Source organism: Sus scrofa, chromosome 4 (genome assembly GCF_000003025.6).
Source record: "Sus scrofa isolate TJ Tabasco breed Duroc chromosome 4, Sscrofa11.1, whole genome shotgun sequence".
Classification (NCBI taxonomy): Eukaryota; Metazoa; Chordata; class Mammalia; order Artiodactyla; family Suidae; genus Sus; species Sus scrofa.
In genome coordinates this window covers 94,813,800-94,832,111 of record NC_010446.5, presented here as the reverse complement: position 1 = coordinate 94,832,111, position 18,312 = coordinate 94,813,800, and the positions used below count along the sequence as shown (strand labels likewise).

The 18,312-nt window shown below is 53.3% G+C and overlaps 2 protein-coding genes across 8 annotated transcripts; one reads left to right on the top strand and one right to left on the bottom strand.

Moving 5' to 3' along the window:
* Nucleotides 346-13,886, bottom strand: SHC1 (SHC adaptor protein 1). Of its 7 annotated transcripts, none has more exons than XM_005663338.3 (14): nucleotides 12,086-12,247; nucleotides 11,168-11,244; nucleotides 8,428-8,595; nucleotides 7,789-7,859; nucleotides 7,136-7,199; nucleotides 6,864-6,983; nucleotides 6,534-6,587; nucleotides 6,290-6,341; nucleotides 5,993-6,119; nucleotides 4,249-4,447; nucleotides 4,090-4,159; nucleotides 3,876-4,010; nucleotides 3,184-3,422; nucleotides 346-2,018 (listed from the first exon to the last, which is right to left on the bottom strand). In XM_005663338.3, the coding sequence occupies exons 3-14, from the start codon at nucleotides 8,590-8,592 to the stop codon at nucleotides 1,890-1,892; spliced, it is 1,425 nt and encodes a 474-aa protein (XP_005663395.1). In that variant the 5' UTR covers nucleotides 8,593-8,595; nucleotides 11,168-11,244; nucleotides 12,086-12,247; the 3' UTR covers nucleotides 346-1,889. The 7 variants fall into 7 exon arrangements, with proteins under 7 accessions (XP_005663395.1, XP_020945403.1, XP_003355185.1 ...); XM_021089744.1 differs by having other exon boundaries at nucleotides 3,876-4,007; XM_003355137.3 differs by lacking the exon at nucleotides 11,168-11,244 and having other exon boundaries at nucleotides 12,086-13,886.
* On the top strand, nucleotides 12,529-16,343 carry CKS1B (CDC28 protein kinase regulatory subunit 1B). The gene is made up of 3 exons (NM_001243542.1): nucleotides 12,529-12,639; nucleotides 15,115-15,242; nucleotides 15,846-16,343. The coding sequence occupies exons 1-3, from the start codon at nucleotides 12,581-12,583 to the stop codon at nucleotides 15,896-15,898; spliced, it is 240 nt and encodes a 79-aa protein (NP_001230471.1). The 5' UTR covers nucleotides 12,529-12,580; the 3' UTR covers nucleotides 15,899-16,343.

Here is an 18,312-nt window from a genome sequence, read left to right as displayed (position 1 = left end):
GCCGCCGTCGGCCGCGCGGCCGGGCGGTACCATCCCGCGCAGAGGTGCGCGCGGGCCGGGGCGCGCGCCCGGGAGGCCCAGGCCGTCCGGGGACCCGGCACCTGGGGTCCCGCCAGCTGCGATCCCACCCCGCCTCGCCCCCTCCGCAGACACGAACATCTCTTGGGACTGTGGTCCCACCGCCCCTTCTCTCCGAACCCCCATGCGCTCACTGGAGCCCGAGCCCACCAAGGCCAGGTGGGCCCAGCCACACAGCGCACCGAGGTGGCCGCGGCCTCCCACCTCCTACTGCCCCGAGGGGCCCACAGCCGACAATTGGCAGCGGCAGAGACCAAGAGGCCGAGATAGAAGAAATATGGATTTTAATGAAGATTCTTCCCCTTTGGTATAAGTGAGACCCGTGAAGACATCCAAACAAAAAGAAAAAAAAAAAAAAAAACAATTTATAAAAGAGGAGGCGAGGATTTAGACAGTGCTTCTCCCTTATCCACGGGACCTAAGGACAGAGCAGGACCGGCTTCTCTGTCTTTGCGGCAGGGCCCGGCTTGGACAAGGGACTCCGAAACTGCGGGTTGAAAGTCCCCACGACCCCCGTGGGAAACTAGCACTAATTCAGCCCAACTTGTGCCTCCTGGCCTGGTGGTGGGAGGCCCAAGTTTCTCTAGTCCTAGTTCACACTCAGACTCAGTTCTCTCCGGTGGAAGAGAGGCTGCTGCCGGTCCCAACTGCTTCACAAGCTGGGGTGAGGAAAAGGTCAGGAGTTGTAAAAGGGCTTTGAAGAGTCAAAGAGGTGATGTAGAAACGCTACCGATTATTATCATTTTGTGCTCAAGAAGAAGCTATGGAAAACAAATGAGGAAAGTAAATCTACAGCCCTAAAACATAGGCGAATAAAATAAAAAATAAATGCAGTTCCAAATCTACCAATGATATTTGGGGATTGTCTACTGCTTTAGAGTCTCAAGGCCCCTGTTCCCACCTCCACAAAAATCCACCTGGGAGAATGGATAGTTCAGTCATCACCCCTATCCCCCCAGCAGGGGGAGGCAGGGCAGAGGCTACAGGAAGAAGGGCTATACTTTGGCTGTAGATATAACATGCATGCAACATGGGAGGGGTGGGTGTACGAAATGTTTATATACAGACCCCTGGGGCCAGGGGTCCTGGCCAGGAGGCACTGAGCAAGGGAGGGGTCCATCTCCCCACTGGCCAAGAGGGGGGCTCTGAGGCAGTCTCTAAGGGTGGCATATCCCCGGGGAGAGGGGACAGTTGCCACTCCTGCCTCTCTTCGTCCAACCTGAACTGGAGAGGGTGCTGAGCAAGGAGAGGACCGGGTCCCAGAAGCCAAGGTGTCAGCACCCGTGTCCTTGACTTCAGGGGCCCAAGAGCTCTTTGCATAAAATATCTTCAGACCTAGCAGATGGTCAAAGGCACAAAGTTTAAATGCTCGGAAAGAGGGTGGTGTGAGAGGGGTCTGGGGTACCCTGAGCCCAGGGGTGGACTAAAGGTGTGATTCATTCCCCGTTCCCTGGAAGGGTGATGTCGCCACTGGGCCAATCACCACAGGACATGTTCCAGCACAAGGAGGCACACTGCCTAGGCCTCCAGTACCCACCTTGGGGAAGGGGGTATCAAGTTGGCACAGGAAAGGCCCAGGGAAGGGGGCCGCTCTGTACATTAATACTTTGGTGAGGTTTGGGGAGAAGCAGGACTCTACCCCTGGCTCCTGACTCAAACCCTCTCCCTCAGCTGGATGCTGAACCCACTGTCCACACTACCCCCAGCCCTATGCAGGGCCAAGCCCACAGAACACTCCCAAGTGAGGTCCTGAGAGGGAACAGGGTGGTAGGAGTCGCAGGGCATCTTCTGGGAGAGAGCACTGGGACAGATCACAGTTTCCTCTCCACAGGTTGCTGGAGACACAGTTCGCTGCCCGCAGAGATGATGGGCAAGTGATTGTCCATGTGGTAGCTGATGAGGTGACTGACACTCTCAAAGCGGTGATCCTTTGTCCGAACCTGGCAAGTGGGAAGGGAGAGGGCCAATTCAGGCAAAGAGTCAAATACAACCTCAGTCCCCAAGACTGAGCAAACTGAAATATTCAAGAGAGGTGAGGAAGGAGAAAAAGATGGCAGGAGAGGGAGGACTGTCAGTCGTGATGACTGAGGCCTCCCTAGAAAAAGAAACTGGAGCTAGCCATGGCATTGAGCAGTAGATAGGTGAATTGGGAAAAGGCAGAGGGGACATCAGCCCAGAAATCGGGAAGCTGGAGTTCCCGTTGTGGCTCAGTGGTTAACAAATACGACTAGGAACCATGAGGTTGCGGGTTCGATGCCTGGCCTCGCTCAGTGGGTTAAGGATCTGGCGTTGCTATGAGCTGTGGTGTAGGTCTTAGATGCAGTTCGGATCTGGCGTTGCTGTGGTGTAGGCTGGCAGCTACAGCTCTGATGCAACTCCTAGCCTGGAAACTTCCATATGCTGTGGGTACAGCCCCAAAAAGACCAAAAAAAAAAAAAAATATCATCCTGAGTGAAGTAAGCCTGACAGAAAAATATAGTATCATATGATATCGCTTATATGTAAAATCTAAAATAAAGAAATAGAAATGAACTTATGTACAAAACAGAAATAGACCCACCGACATAGAAAACAAATTCAAGGTTACCAAAGGGCAAAGGGGGAGGGATAAATTAGGAGTTTGGGATTCATAAATATACACTGCAATATATATAATAGATAACCAACAAGGACCTACTGTGTAGCACAGGGAACTATACTCAGTAATTTGTAATAACCTATAAGGGAAAAGAATCTGAAAAAAATATATATATATACATATGTATAAAACCAAAGCCCTTTGCTATACACCTGAAACTAACAACTATACTTCAATTTAAAAAATGTTTTTAAAAGAGAGGCTCAGGTGAAATGAGCACCTTCTAGCTCTCATGGGCATAAGGGCTGGGGACTGGCCAGGATTAAAGGGAACGCAGCTTAGGTTCAGGGATGTGAGAAGGGAAAGAACCCCGAGCCACCACAGAGGGGAGGCCAGGCACCTGAGAGGCCCAGACAGAGGTGCCCGTCGGGCCAAGTCTAGGAAGCAGTGAGGGCAAGAACAGGGCTGCCCGGGAGGGTGCTGCACCGTCCTTCCTGCCACGCCACCCATGCCTCTGCCACACTCACCACACCCTCAGGGTCCACCAGGAGCAGGTGCTTGGGCTGCCCACTCTGCAAGCCGGTCAGCACGTACTGGCCAGGTGTGGTCGTGCTTTCCCGCACCAGGAAGTCCCCGTTGAGCTGCAGCAGTGCCTCGGCCTCGCGCCGGCTCAGCTTCCCGTGGAACCAGGGCTCCCCTCGGAGCTGCTCGGCCATGGCCACCGACTGGGGAGGTGGAGGCACCCGAAGGGCATCTTCGAAGGGCTCTGGGGGTGCAGAGAGAGGGCTAGGAGGGGGGCTGGCACGACACATGCCCAGGGCCCAGACCTTCAGGGAGGGGAAGCCAGGAAGGAAAGAGCAGATAAGCAGGAAAAGAAGAGGAACCCAGGAATTCCCGTCATGGCTCAGTGGTTAACGAATCCGACTAGGAACCATGAGGTTGCGGGTTCGATCCCTGGCCTTGCTCAGTGGGTTAAGGATCTGGCATTGCCGTCAGCTGTGGTATACGTTACAGACGCGGCTTGGATCTGGTGTTGTAGCTCTGGCGTAGGCTGGCAGCTACAGCTCCGATTCCACCCCTAGCCTGGGAACCTCCATATGCCATAGGAGTGGCCCAAGAAATGGCAAAAAGACAAAAAAAAAAAAAAAAAAAAAAAAAAAAAGAAGAAGAGGAACCCAGCGGGAAGAGGCAGGTGCAGGAAAGACAGAGGCGCACTTACTCATGTCAAAGAGGTCTCGGGGTGCACTGCCATTGATAGTAGGATTGGGGGGCCCGGCCCCGGCCCCTGCTTGCCGGGCCTTGTCTAGGTTCTGGACGTTGACATAAGAGGGATCATCAAAGAGCTCTCTGCCTGCTGAAGAAAGGGAGGCTTTACAGCGACCCCCGCCCTGCTTCGCACACCCCGGCTCTGCCCCTCTCAGCCCCCTTCCTACCTGGGCAGGGTGGAGGCGGCAGCATCTGTTTGCGGGCTTCTGGGTCGCCCCCAGGAGGCTGCCCCACAGGCTGAAGGGACAAAAAATCAGGTGAGGCCAGAGGCCCTAACCAGCCACTCCCGTCCTGGGCCCAGCCCACTTCCCCCCCAAGCAACTCACCAGTGTGGCTCCCAGGTGGCTGGGGGTCTGGGCGCTGGGGGGAGTGGGTCGAGCAGCCCCTGGGGGCACTCCTTCCCGAAGCCTCATGTCCACTACCCCCCCAAGAGGGGGCTCCTTCCCCGGAAAGTCATTATAGTACTGATGGTCAGGCGGCTCTTCCTCCTCCTCATCCCAAGCTGAGCCATCGAAGCCAGCCATCCTGGGAGGGACAGGAAGGAGAGAGGCACGTGGGAGGGAGGACGGAGGGAGAAGAGAACAGCGGCCATGGACTGCGCAATCCCTGAGGGGCAGGCTTGACGTGGGGTGTTTTATATATGGAATCATGTCCTCCTCCTGGCAACCCTAGAAGGTAGGTTTCATTTCCTTCTCCGATTTTGTAGATGAGGAAAATGAGGGAGGGTCGGGGGTGAAAAGATTTACCCTGGTCTCCCAACTAAAAATTGGTGAAGGGAGTTCCTGTCGTGGTGCAGTGGAAACGAACCCGACTAGGAACCATGAGGTTGCCGGTTCGACCCCTGGCCTCGCTTAGTCGGTTAAGGATCCGGTGTTGCCGTGAGCTGTGGTATAGGTCACAGACGAGGCTCGGATCCTGCGATGCTGTGGCTGTGGCCGTAGGCTGGCAGCAACAGCTCCAATGAGACCCCTAGCCTGGGAACCTCCATCTGCCATGGGTGTGGCCCTAAAACAAACAAACAAACAAAAAAAAAGTGGTGAAGGAGTTCCTGTCGTGGCTCAGTGGGAACGAACCCGACTAGTATCCATGAGGATGCAGGTTTGATCCCTGCCCTCGATCAGCGGGCTAAGGATCCAGTGTTGCTGTGGTTGTGGCGCAGGCCGGCAGCTACAGCTCTGATGCTACCCCTAGCCTGGGAACCTCCATATGCCACAGGTGTGGCCCTCAAAAGACTAAATAAATAAATAATTTAAAAAATTAAAAAATAAAATAAAAAGTGGTGAATCTGAGAGACATAAGTTCAAATTTGACTTTAGAGGCATGCCCTCGATCGTTATGCTGTCTCCCAAGAGGGAGGGGAAGCAGCACCACTATTTGGGGTGCTCCACCTACAGCATATGGAGGTTCCCAAGCTAGGGGTCAAATTGCACCTGGAGCTGCCGGTCTACACCACAGCCATAGCAATGCCAGATCCAAGCCATGACCTACCCCGCAGCTCACGGCAACGCCGGATCCTTAACCCAGAGACAGAGGCCAGGGACTGAACCTGAATCCTCATGGATACTAGTCGGGTTTGTTACCGCTGAGCCACAACAGAATCTCCCTCTGGAATATTTTAACCTCCCCTAAATTCTCAACACTGCTGGTCTGAAGTGGGAGAGGTAAGGATCTCAGGAAAGAGCCATGCTCCCTCGCCCAAATTCTTGATGGCTTCTAGGGGCAAGAAGGCACTAAATATGGAGAAATGGGCAAGAGAGAGGGACAGGCCAGAAAGAGATGGCTGGGACTAGGAAAGCCCATCCAGCCAGGAAGAGCTGGAGCGGGCGGCCCTGGACTACAGCTCCAGCACGGGCACCCGAGAGGAAGAGCTGGCCTGGCAGCAGGCAGGGCCTCGAAAGGCCTTCCCCATGGCCTCAGGAAACGTAAGAATAGCAGGAAGTGGGAAGCAGGGGCTCACAGGTTATTTCCTTCCCTGCTCCTCTCTGAGCTCAAGCGTGGGAAGAGCAGACCTACTTTTCCAATTCCGGTCCCAGCCCGAGAGCTGCCCCCCCCCACCGCTCGCCTGCTCACCTGTCATGAGGGGTGACCAGCTTGGGCGGGTTCCTGAGGTATTGTTTGAAGCGCAACTCAAAGGCCTGGCCAATGGTGCTGATGACGTCCTGAGCAAGCCCTTCGGGACACTCCAGGATGTGGCAGGCTGGGGGCACAGCAGAGGCTGTCAGGGAACTCGGGGGGAAGGCGGGGGGCACGCACAGACGGGGCCCTCGCCCTCATTCTCCGCAGCAGGAGCCCCTGCTGAGCTCCCGGGTCCTGCTCACCTGTCTCTCTGACAGCCGGCCCCACCCAGCGCTCCCCACCACGCCTCACCTCTCTGATTCACCGGGTCTTTGGCAACATAGGCGACATATTCGGCTGTGTCCTGGGGTAGACAGAATCAGAAGAGGCCAGTTAGCTCAACGGTAGAGCCCCACCTCAGTCCTGACCCCTCAAACCCGGCCCTAAGCAGCTATTGCCTCGGTCCTAGCACACTCACCTCTCTAGCCAGTTTTCCCCCCCCCCATCCCAAGCCCCTCTCTCCTCTCCCACCACCTTGGTGCACTCCCCGACTCACCGGGTCCCCGCCGGACGCAAACGAGATGGATTGCATATGGTGGTTGGCGATGATCTGAGGGTTAGGGCAGAGGATGGAGAAGGAAGGGAAGGACGGGTGTCAGGCAGCCTGAGGGTCCACTGGGCACCCCCCACCACTGGCCCGGGACCCCAGCGTCCCTTTGGCTTCTCAACCCATGTCCTCCTAATCTACACCTTCCCTACAGCTCTGCTGCGCCCAAGGCTTCTCTGCTAAGTTCTTGCCCTCGTGGCCAGGTTCCCACTGAGCCTTCCCATCGGTGTTTCTGCACGCCCTCACCCCCCGCCCTGACCCTGACTCCACCCCACCAACCTGTTTGCAGTCTGCGGCCATGAGGTTGAGGCTGCTGGTGGAGACGGTGAGAGTGATTGGCATTCCAGCAAATTTCAGGTTACTCCTCCCCAGGATGGAGCTGAGTGGGCGGCCACAGGGCTGGGGAAGGGCCCCAGGTCTCAGAAGCTGGGAGATCCCACACCAGGAAACCGCCCGCACTCCTGCCCTTCTCCCCACACGCGCCACACTAGCCTTGCCCCTGCTCCTCCGCATCTCCCGGCAGCATCCCCCGTGCCGTGGACCCCAGGTACCTTTCTCCTCCTTGTCGCCCCCTTCGCACCCGGCACAGCCTCACACACCAGACTGATGGCCTCCCTGGGGAAAGAGGGGTACTCAGACCCAGAGCCTGCCTCCCACTCGGCTGGGGCTGCCACAGGGCTGGGGGAGGGGAAGGCCAGGCCAGACTCCAGGGGCACTCCAGGCTCTTTGTCGTGGTGGATTGAATTAAGGGCCTTTAATATTTGATGACACTGAGAGGCCGCTTCCTGGCTGATTGGGTTAGGGCCTCAGTGGGTCTGGCCCCACCCCCTTCCAGCTACCAAATGTCCCAGCCCCTTCCCAAAGGCGGTGGTGGTGGTGGTGGTGGTGGTGGCGGCAGTGGTGGTGGCGGCGGTGGTGGCGGCGGCAGCGGCGGGCAGCAACCTTCCATCTACCCCCATTTTCCACTCAAGCTCCAGCTGCCAGCTGCCTCTGCCACCTCCCCCACAACTCCCCAGGCTGGATACGTAGAAGGAGCCGGGTCAGAGTTGTCTCTTTTCATTGAGACTTAGACTGACTCTCCTACCTGTCTCTAAATCGCCTTCCCCACCCAAAGACAAGCCAGCACTAGCCACCACCACCAAGCGACCCCCTCCCGGCCTGAATGCCAGGAGCCCTGCGCTCTCGGCCCCGCCTCCCCACGAACCTGGTGACCTGAGTCCGGGTGTTGAAGTCCAGGGCGCGCATCGACTGCAGGACCTCCACACAGCCCATGTACTGAGGGGAGGGATGCGAGGAGGAGAGTCAGCCGCCCCCCTCCAGCCTCTTCACAAAGGGCCGTAGGACTCTGCCCTACGTGGTCCCTCAGGGAAGAAGAGATGAAGTTCTGCCCCGCTGCCCGTGGCTCCATCCCACAGAGTGCAGGACAATAGGGGGTGAGGAGAGAAGGGCGAGCTAGGAGGACCTCCTGCACAGTGGGGGGTGGGGGGAGGGAATTTGGAGGGGAGCGACAGGCCCTGGCTGGGATGGAGTGACAACTCCAGAAAGGGGGAGCAGACTGGAGGGGAGTCACTCAAGAGCCACTCATTCCAACACTTACTAAGGGCCTGTCCTGGGCTTTGTGCTGAGCATGGCAGGCTGGGGGTAGGGGTGGGGGAGTCGCAGGACCCAAGGGGACCCAGACAGAGCTGGAAGAGAAGGGGCTACAGAATCAGAGAAGGCGCACAAAAGGCTTAAGAAACAGGACACGGAAACCAAGGGAGTTGCTGGGGAAAAGAAGGGGCGAAAAAGAGAGACTCATGAGCAGAGGAACTGAAGGGGTCAGGGAGGGAGGACGCTCACTCACCCGAACCAAGTAGGAAACCCCGGGTCCCATGACTTTGTCGTTGGGATGCAGCCAGCCCCGCGTGGGCTTATTGACGAAGCTCCCGTGGCGGGTCCACTCCTCGCCCCCCAGCTGGCCCCCTTCCACCCGAGTCCTGCGCCCGCCGCCTCCACTCAGCTTGTTCATGTCCTGGAGGAAGGGTAGGGGGCCCGAGTCGGGTACAGCTGCCCCGACGGTCCCCTCCCCATCCTCGGCTGCCCTTCCTGGCTCCCCCTTCGGCCCTGGGCGCCCCCCAGCTGGGTTGGCCAGCTTCAGGTTGCTCATCCGGGGGAAGAAGGAGCACAGGGTGGTGGGGCTGTCGTCCCCTGGCAGAGGTGGCAGCATGGGCCCCAGGGACGAGGCTGACGGGGAAGGCAGCTCCTCTGGTGGAGTGGACCCTGAAGCCCCCTCCTCCAGCGATGACAGAGACTCATTCCGAAGTGGGTTGTACTTGGGCTTGGGGGGCAGGAGATCCATGGCTGGAGTGAGAGGGAGGCTGCTGCCCAGCCTGGCCCCCCTGCCAGTCAGGGCAAGGGGGCCAGGCAGGGGGCATCCCCAGGCCCTTAGCCTGATCGGACCTCTGTGGCCCAGGGGTCTCAAGGGTCCTGGGGAGGGAGAGGGACAAGTGGCTCTGGCTCCCGCGGCTCAGACCCAGACAGTTCCAGGCCCCATCTCTGCCCAGCGTGGAGCCTCTTCTCTGGCTGAGAGGAGAACAGGCTGGACCTAGAGCTGCCTGGCTCCTCCCCAGGGGCGGGGAGCAAAGGGGAGAGACCAATCCCGTGGACAGTGCTGACTCACAGGCTCTGAGGGGCTGAGCCCCCAACACCGCCCCAACCTAGAACTCTTTCGGGGCAGAGTGCACCGTGCCCCCACCGCCCGCCCCACCCCCGTCCCCCCCCCCGCCCCCACCCCGGCCCACCCCGTACAAACAACATGTAATCTAGGGAGGAGTAGAGTGGGATTGGAAGGGAAGGATGGAGGGGTGAGAAGGAAAGGAGGGCGATAAGAGGAGGTCTGGATCAATCCAAACCGGACATGGGCAGGTCAAAGGGAGCAGGAAGCTGGTGGGGGGAGTGGGGAATGAGGGAGGAAACAGAGGCAGCTGGGGGTGGGAAAGGGAGGGGATCCCTGAGCTCAGCATTTCCCTTCCTGTCCTGGTCGAACACTCAGATTCCCTCATCCCCCAGCACCCCCTAGTCTCGGTCATTAGCATCCTCCGCTGCAACAGCCGGGGAGGGAGCTACAGAAATGGGAAAAGGAAGGACATGGTCCCGGTGGATGCAGAGAGGGGCCAAGGGGAAGGGCAGAGCTGGTGAAGTAAGGGAATGAAGTCCCTTACTTCATCATCATGATGGGTGTTGCATCAGGGAGCCACCAGGCAGGAGCCGGAGCAGACGACAGGCTGGTGGAGGCTTGTTCTCTGCATGGCGTCTACCATGCCAAGGAGCAGCAACTCATGCCAGGCACCCTTCTGCAGCCCCCCACCACTTTCCGCAGCCAAGCAAGTTATCAAGGGTAGGAGGGGTGGGGGCTGCCAGGGCACTGACACTAACGTCAGTGCCCTGGACCTGCAGGTAAGCTCCTACCCCTCCTCTGGCCGTAGGGACCCTAGAGAGTACAGGTATCCACCACAGAGCCCGAGGCCCCACCCCGCCAGGGGCAGCGTCTGGCTGGGGAGGGGAGAGTGAAACAGTTCTCCAAGAGGAGGGGGACGGGGGCTACAGGCCACGAAGGGATAGGGTAGGCAGAAGACCAATCTGTGCCAAGGGGAAAGGAGTGCCAGGAAAAGGAGGACTGAGGCTGGACACAGGAAACAGTCTCAAACCCATTCCTTCCACCCACAGCTTCACGCCAGCTCTGCTCGAGGGGGCCATGGAGGCAGCTGGAAAGTGACCAAGAAATAAAGAGTGAAAGATATATATAGCCCCCCAGGCTGGCCTCGGAATATCTATCCTTAAATTTATCTCCCAGGATAAAAAGACAGCAAATAATCATAGGATTATAGTGATCAACAGCACCAGCACTTCGAACGTGTCAGACACTGTGCTTATCACCTCCTCTTGGTCCACAACGGAGGAGAGCTTTGCCACTCCATTTGCCACTCCTGGGAAGAAACTCTATGGCTCTCTTTCCTAAGGCCTCAGCTCCCAGGCCTAGAGAGAATGAAGAAAGTATGCTGCCGGAGCCTCACACCTTCCACACACACAAACACACACCAGGATGTGCTCATCTTCAGAGGCAGGCATTTGGTGGCTGCCTGCAGGATCCAGAGGTCGTGGATGACCAACAGGTGTGGGCATCGTCAGACAAAAGAGAGGAAGCAGGGCTCTTTAAATTTACGTAGGAAGAAAAGAGATTGCTACTGAGAGTCCTGGCCTCTGGGTGTGGGGAAGAAGCTGCGTGTGGCGCCTCAGCCCAGTAGGGAGGAGGAGGCAAGAGCGGCGGAAAGTAGCAGGAAATGGCGAAAGCCTCAGGAATGTTTCCAGAAGGGAAGGCTGGGCAAGCGGGAAAGAGGAATGCCCAGACTAGAACTCTGGTTAGGGGGAAGGGAAGAGCCAGAGAAATGCTGCGGCCTGAGGAGGCCCTTAAAAAAAAAAAAAAAAAAAATCAAAGAGCAAAAAGGACACTGTTCCCTAACCCACTGCAAGCCACTTTCTGGTGATAGAAAATTTGCGCTTCTGTCACACCCACATGTCGCACATCAACAAATCCATGGCCCTACCCAGCTCCCGACGATGACCACGACGACGACGATGGACAGGTATGAGACAAACAGCTGTTTCTGGGGTGGAGTCGGTCCTGGGAAGGGAAACTCAGGGAGTGGGGTTGGGAGTCTATGAGCAAGTCTCCCTCCCGCTCTCGTGCCAAACCCCAAGTCCAGCCCCCTACAAGTAGGTCCACCCTTGTAAGGGGATAAGGACAAGGGCTGCCTCTAATCTCTTACTTCTCAGAACCAGAGATGTGAACTTTTGCCTTCCTACCCGGTGGAGCATGAGAGCTCAGGAAAATTGAGCTAGAGGCCCCAAAGAGAAAAAGAACAGGGAAATGTAAGCAGGTGACGTTCCAGGGGCTGAAGACAAAGCTCCCCAGGCGATGACCTGGGACCTACAGGGATAAAGATCTTGAGGGGGCGTGGTCCCTTAGGACGCGTGCATCAGAGATTTCCAGGAGGCCAGGCTTCTGGGCGATCAGACGTGGATTAGGGAAGGGGCGGAGCTTCTAGAGGGGCGGAAACCCTAGAGAGGAGTGGCTTCACGAATTCAAGCAGATCTTTGAGGGGCAGGGCTTTGCCCTTTGGGGAGATAGGCTTTTTGACAGACAGGAGTTAGCGGAGAATCGTCGCGAGGCGGGGTTTCGGGTAATTGGAAAGACTTAACGTTGGGTTTCTAGGAGTAAGGCTTGGAAGCATGTCTAGGGGTGGGACTTCCAGGAAAGCTGGGCGACGGGGTGGGGTCGGGGACAATAAACGGAAAATAAGTCGGGGTTCAGGGAGCCCCCTGAAGTTGGGAGGTGGGACTTCCGGGGAGGGGGTCGCAGGGGGCGGGACTTATAAATGAAGACCGGAAGTAGGGTCCCGGGAGAGGGGTTCCGGGGTGGAGGGGAGGTTCGCCTAAGGAGAAAAAAAAAGGTCCCAACTCACCAGGGCTTCATGGGGTCTCCGCACCGCACCGCGGGTCGATTTGGTTCCGGATCACGCCACTGCCTCCTTAGGTCGCCGCTCCAACTTTCTCCCCGGGCCCGGCCTCCCTGGAGAAACTTTATTGCACTCACTTCCGGCCTTACTAACCCCTGACCCTCTACCTCATCGTCCCTCCTTCACCCGTCCCACTTTCCCAAATCAGCCAATGATGCGCGAGAACGCTCACAGGGCAGTGATAGCCTATAAGAGGCCTATTTTTGCCCTACGTTTTTCTTTAGAAACTTAAGCAGTGCACTCCAATAAGGACCTGAAGAGAAGCAAATCTAAGCCAATCGAAGGCTTGGAAGTGGAGTTGTCCCGCCTTCCGCCAGGCGGACCAATAGGAAGCGCGGGCGGCGTGTTTGAAAGCGAGGCCAAAGAGGGTGGGAGCGCGTGCTGCTGGGAGTTGTTTGGAGGTTGGCGGTGCGGTGTTGACGGTCCTCTGGCAGAGCGATCATGTCGCACAAACAAATTTACTATTCGGACAAATACGACGACGAGGAGTTCGAGTACCGGTTAGTGCCGGCGCGGGGGCAGTATCGAGGTGGTGAGCTTTGACAAGTGTGGGCACGAGGAATTAGTAACAGGGACCGAAGGTATAGAGTCGGCGCATGCGCAAGAGGTTAACGGGAATGGGTGTGCGCTTTGAGCGTAAGGCGCATGCGCTAAGGGTAGGGGGTCGCTCAAAAAAGCCTAAAAGTGGTAGTGAATTTGTAGTAAGCTCTCCCGTGGGGAGGAGGCGTAGGTGGGCGTGGTTAGAGTGCTGACCATCCCCACTCTTGAGGGTTTCTGGATCATTCTCTCCAATTTGCTCAGCAGATTGAACTTGACTTCTTGAGACTGCTTGTATCACCGCAACACCACAGAGCCTCTGGGGTCGGGAGAAGCTCGAATTTTCCTCGCCTCTTCAAAGTGAGGGGAGTTCTGAGAGAGCCTGAGTGGTGTTCATTAATTCTTGGAAAAGGAGCGTGGTTGTCTGGCTTGTTTTATAGGAAGGGGGCTTTGAAGATCAGGAGTGGAATAAAACTGGCCAGAAGCATTGAGTAAAGACTTAATACGGACCTAATAGATGACCTTCAAATATTTGAAGGGCATCTACTTGGGAAACAGCTTATAGGTTTCAGATGTTGTGCTAAAGTGCAGGGATAAGCCATGGTGCCTGCTTTCACCAAAACTTTTTTAAGTCTGTGGAAATACTCAGAAGGTGGTACTTGGCATGATAGAACTTTGTACAGGCTGTGATGGGAGCAGTAGGACTTGCCAAGCACAGCGAAGAAAGTGAGTCGCTCCAGAGTTTGCATTTGATAAATCCTAACCATAATTCTAGATTAGAAAATTAGGGAAGAAAAGGAGTTCTGCAAATGTTGGCATTCCACCAATCTGTGTTAATTGTAATACTTAAAACACCTGGAAGCTTGGTTGTTTTGTATTTCTTCTGCAGCCTAGTGCAGGGCTCTGGGCCCTCTGGAGAACTTGGAGTGTGCCAACAAATACATAACTATATGTATGCCACATGGTTGGGAAAAGACCCCGAGCCCTGTTTGGACCTAATTAACTTTCTTTTCCTCACCTGTTTTCCTCTCCATCTAAAGGAGGCTAACTAAAATTAGGTGCTTATAATTTATAAGGGCTAGGGGAACATCACTAGTTTCCTCCCCTGGAATATGTAAGACTTGGCAGTGATACCTGGTTTAAGAGAAGAGGTTTTATTATGTGTTGCTTTTTTTATTTGTTTTTTGGGGCTATTGGGATTTTTTTTTGTCTAAATGGGTATGGAAGCCAGTCTTTACTCCAGGGACTTATTAGGATGTAAGCTATTTTCAAATATTTAGACTAGAATGGACTCTTTGGGGTTCCCGTTGTGGTTCAGCGGTCATGAACCTGACTAGTATCCATGAGGATGCAGGTTCAATCCCTGGCATCGCGCAGTGGGTTAAGGATCTGGCATTGCCATGAGCTGTGGTTTAGGTCCCAGACGCTGCTCTGATCCTGAGTTGCTGTGGATGTGGCAGCTTTCATAGGCCACAAGTGAGGCTCTAAAAAGAAAAAAAAAAAATGTCTCTTTGGAGAAAAAAAAAATCTGTTAGCACAGAGAGAGCATTCGGTACATTTTCATTGAACATGCTAAAGTCTGTCTGGGTCAGCCCAATCCAAATCAGAATAGTAACTTCTTTGCCATGAAAGGGACTTATGCTTGATTAGGAAAGCATGCAGTTTCCCAAAAGAAATCTCATGGCACATCCCTTCAGAGTTAGGAAAGTAAAATTAAAGGAGAAGACATTTACATTTCTGCCTTTGTGCTGGCTGCTTTTTTTTTTTTTTTTTTTTTTTTTTGGCTTTTTAGGGCTGCACTAGCAGCATATAGAGGTTCCCAGGCTAGGGGTTGAATCAGAGCTGTAGCCACCAGCCCACGCCGCAGCATCTGCTGCCTACACAACAGCTCACGGCAACACCAGATCCTTAACCCACAGAGCGAGGCCAGGCATTGAAACTGCGTCCTCATGGACACTAGTCAGAATCATTTTCCCTGAGCCACAGTGGAAACTCCTGTATTGGCTTTTCTATACAGTACTCCCTGATAGGCCTTTCCTGTCCATGAAATCATGTCCCTCCCTTCCTTACCAACCCTGTGCAAAACTGCCTTTAATTATTAACACTGTGTGTGTTGTGGGGCTCCCATTATATTGTTCTAGGGTAATCAACTAGAAGACTGTAATCTCCGAGAAGGCTGAGGCAGTGCCTGGAATTTAGGTGCTCCTTCACTGGTGTTATCCATTAATTTGTACTTTTTAATATCCTTTTGTAAGAATTTACGTAACGTGGCCTTTATTTTCTAGCTGCCTCTGCCCCACAGTGAGATTATACAAACTCCCTGCCATTAGGAACCGGTTTTTCTTTCCTTTCCTCTCTTGGTTGTAAATGCAGGCACTCGTCTGACAGTGTACCCGGTAATGAAACCAATTCCCCGCCTTCCCATGTTTCTGTTACAGGCACGTCATGTTGCCCAAGGACATAGCCAAGCTGGTCCCTAAAACCCATTTGATGTCTGAATCTGAATGGAGGAACCTTGGCGTTCAGCAGAGTCAGGGATGGGTCCACTATATGATCCATGAACCAGGTCAGTGCACTGGCAGAAAGCAATCATGTAGGCCTGTGGGAATAAAGGAATGATAAGATCACATGGCCCAGAGAAATAAGGGGAAGGTGGGGGTGGTTTACTGCGTTACCCCACCAGCTATCTAGAAAAACAGAAGTGACCAAAAATAAGAACGTATCTGGGAAGTTCAGACCCAACCTGTCACTGAAAAAAATCTTTAATCTAGTTCAGTCAGAGGGTGCTCTCTTTTTCAGGCCACATATACCCTGGTAGAAGTTATGGCCCCTGCTTCACTCTCCATCGGAAAGTGAATTTTTGGAAGTGTTCCAGATAAACCCAAGGAAAAGTACACTTCTTGATAAAACACCAGACACCAAACTGCCAGGCAAAACTAATAAAGGACACCCTGGGGCTGTACAAACATAGCAAGAGAAACGATGTTAATAATTTTGTACTTGGTACACAGGCCTGGCCTCTGGGTCTGCATCTTAGGTCACATGCTTAAGTCTTAATTTAGTTACAAAGATCTGAGTGGGTGATAGCTGGGAAGTAGGAGCAGATGACACTATAGGTTGTGCATAGGATCATATGAGCTTGTCTCTTAGATTTCACTCACTTTTTCAGAACCTCATATCTTGTTGTTCCGGCGGCCACTGCCCAAGAAGCCAAAGAAATGAAGCTGGGGAGCCATTTTTTTCAGCCTCAAGCTTTACGCAGCTGTCCTCACTTGCTAACGTTTTTCTGATGACATTATTGTGTTGCCTTCTTGTTTCTCACTTTGATATTTAAAGAATGTTCTATACACTGTTTGACTGTGCTGATGACTGCTTTGCTCCTTAAGCAGAGCCAACAGGACCACGGCCCAGCCGGATGAGTACTCTTTGGGTTGCAAACCAATGTAAACTCTGTATCCAGAATACACTAGGCAGATGGAGGAAGCATCTGAGAATAAGACCATGGCTGTTACAAGGATTGTGTAAACTTGCTGTTTCGTTTTTTTTCCCCGCCAGGTGTTGTGTGTATGGTGATTTATGTTTCAATGTATTGGAAGCTTTCCATTTTATTCAAGAAATCTGTTCCATGTTACAAGCCTTGATTAAAGAGGAAGTTTTTATAATCTAATTGTCTAATTATAAAGGTTTTTCTCCCCCCTCCATCCCATTCACTATCGTGGTTCTAATTACATGCCCTTCGGTGAGATAATGAAGCTCAGCTCTTTGCAGATAATGAGGTTTATTTCAACCTCAGGTAACTGGTTTTTAATCTACTTTAAGCAGACTTTGCTGTCAAACAGCTACTGAAATACGTTTCTAACTACAGGCCTAAGAGGTTATCTAGGGACAACATCATCTCATCAAAACAAATGAACTGTTTTCTATGGTCATGGATGCTGCTAAGATAGCTCTGATTTTTGAAGAGCATACAAGGGTAATGAGAGGGGCCTGTCAGCCAGAGGCTGCTAGTGCACTTCACTTCCTGCCCAGCCTAAGGCTCGGGCACACCTATGGCCTGTTCACTCCACACACTGGTTTAGGGGTGTTTTCAGTGGTTCTCACTTTGAGCATTGGAATCGTCTGGGTGGCTTTAGAAGTGCTGATGCCTGAGTCTTTCCCAAGGAAGTCGACATAATTGGTCCAGGGTGTGGCCTGGATGAGGGGATTTCAAGTATTCTTATACAGGTAGTTACAGCACTAACCTTTGAGAAAATAATTGTAAACTGTGGCTATTTAAGAAAACATGTCGCCCAAGAATTAACCCACTACTTTTAACAGTAGTGCTAAGTAAGGGGAATTAACCTCCTCCCTTCTGCCGGTCTTCCATTCATTTATTCCTAAAGCGGTAGTTCAAGTGTGGTCCCTGGTAGAGAAGCATCAGTATCACCTGGAAACTCAGAAGTCCACGTTCTTGGGCTCCACCCTGTACCCACTGAATCTGAGGGTTGGACCTAGTGACATTTTAACAAGCTCTCTAGGTGATTCTGATGCACATTTTAAGCTTGAGAACCCGCTGTAAAGGATGGGACCAGAGCTGATGGTTGGGGGTTGGGGGGAGTGTCACATATCGTTATTACTAATACAGATCATTTCGCATATGGCTTATGTAATTGGGAAAGCCCGATTTTTTTTTTTTTTTTTTTTTTTTTTTTTCTTTTTGAGCTGAGATTCTTTGAGTTGGAAGAAACACGGGGCTTATTGAGAAAGAAGGGACTAGAAGCCTGGCTCTACCATTCACTGTGGTGTTTCTGCGGTTGTTTGGGATAGTAAATTCAGGCCAGGTGTGGTTCAACAGTGCTCCAGATGAATGAATTTTAGACTTTTAGGAAAGAGTGTCGTCAGCATGACAGGAGGGTTTGTTAAATGCAGATCTCAAGCCCCACCTAAACCTCCAGAATCCCATAGATTTAATCAGCACATTAAAAAGGCCCCCCCTTATGATTCATGAGTATTAGGGTTTAAGAAGTACTTTTTAGACTAAAAGCAAGTGAAATAAGAGGAAGCTAGAATAATATGATAATCCAAAATAGACACATGGCACTCCCTAGTCACTGCCCTCACTTGTACCCACAAGACCAATTAACTGGGAGAGGTTATGTTTAAAGAACCATCTGGAACAAGGTGGGGCAAGACTTTTTCTTGTCGAAGAGGTTTAAGTAATTAGCTTTATTGTTTATAACAGGGACAAATGAAAGTTCCATACACTAAAAGCTCACCTCCAGGATCTTGCTACCTCACAGGCAATGCTGCCAATTTTTTTGGTGTCCGTGCAACTTCCATCTGCTACAATATAAAATCCCCTCTGATATTAGCCCCTGACCCCTTAGAATGAGTCATCTGTTAATGAATAACAGATATGCATACAAGAATCTGAATACAGGAGTTCCCGTCGTGGCTCAGCAGTTAACGAACCCGACTAGCATCCATGAGGGCGCGGGCTTGGTCCCTGTCCTCGCTCAGTGGGTTAAGGATCTGGCGTTGCCGCGAGCTGTGGTATAGGTTGCAGACGCGGCTCGGATCTGGCGTTGCTGTGGCGTAAGCCGGCGTCTACAGCTCCAGTCGGACCCCCAGCCTAGGAACCTCCATATGCCGCAGGT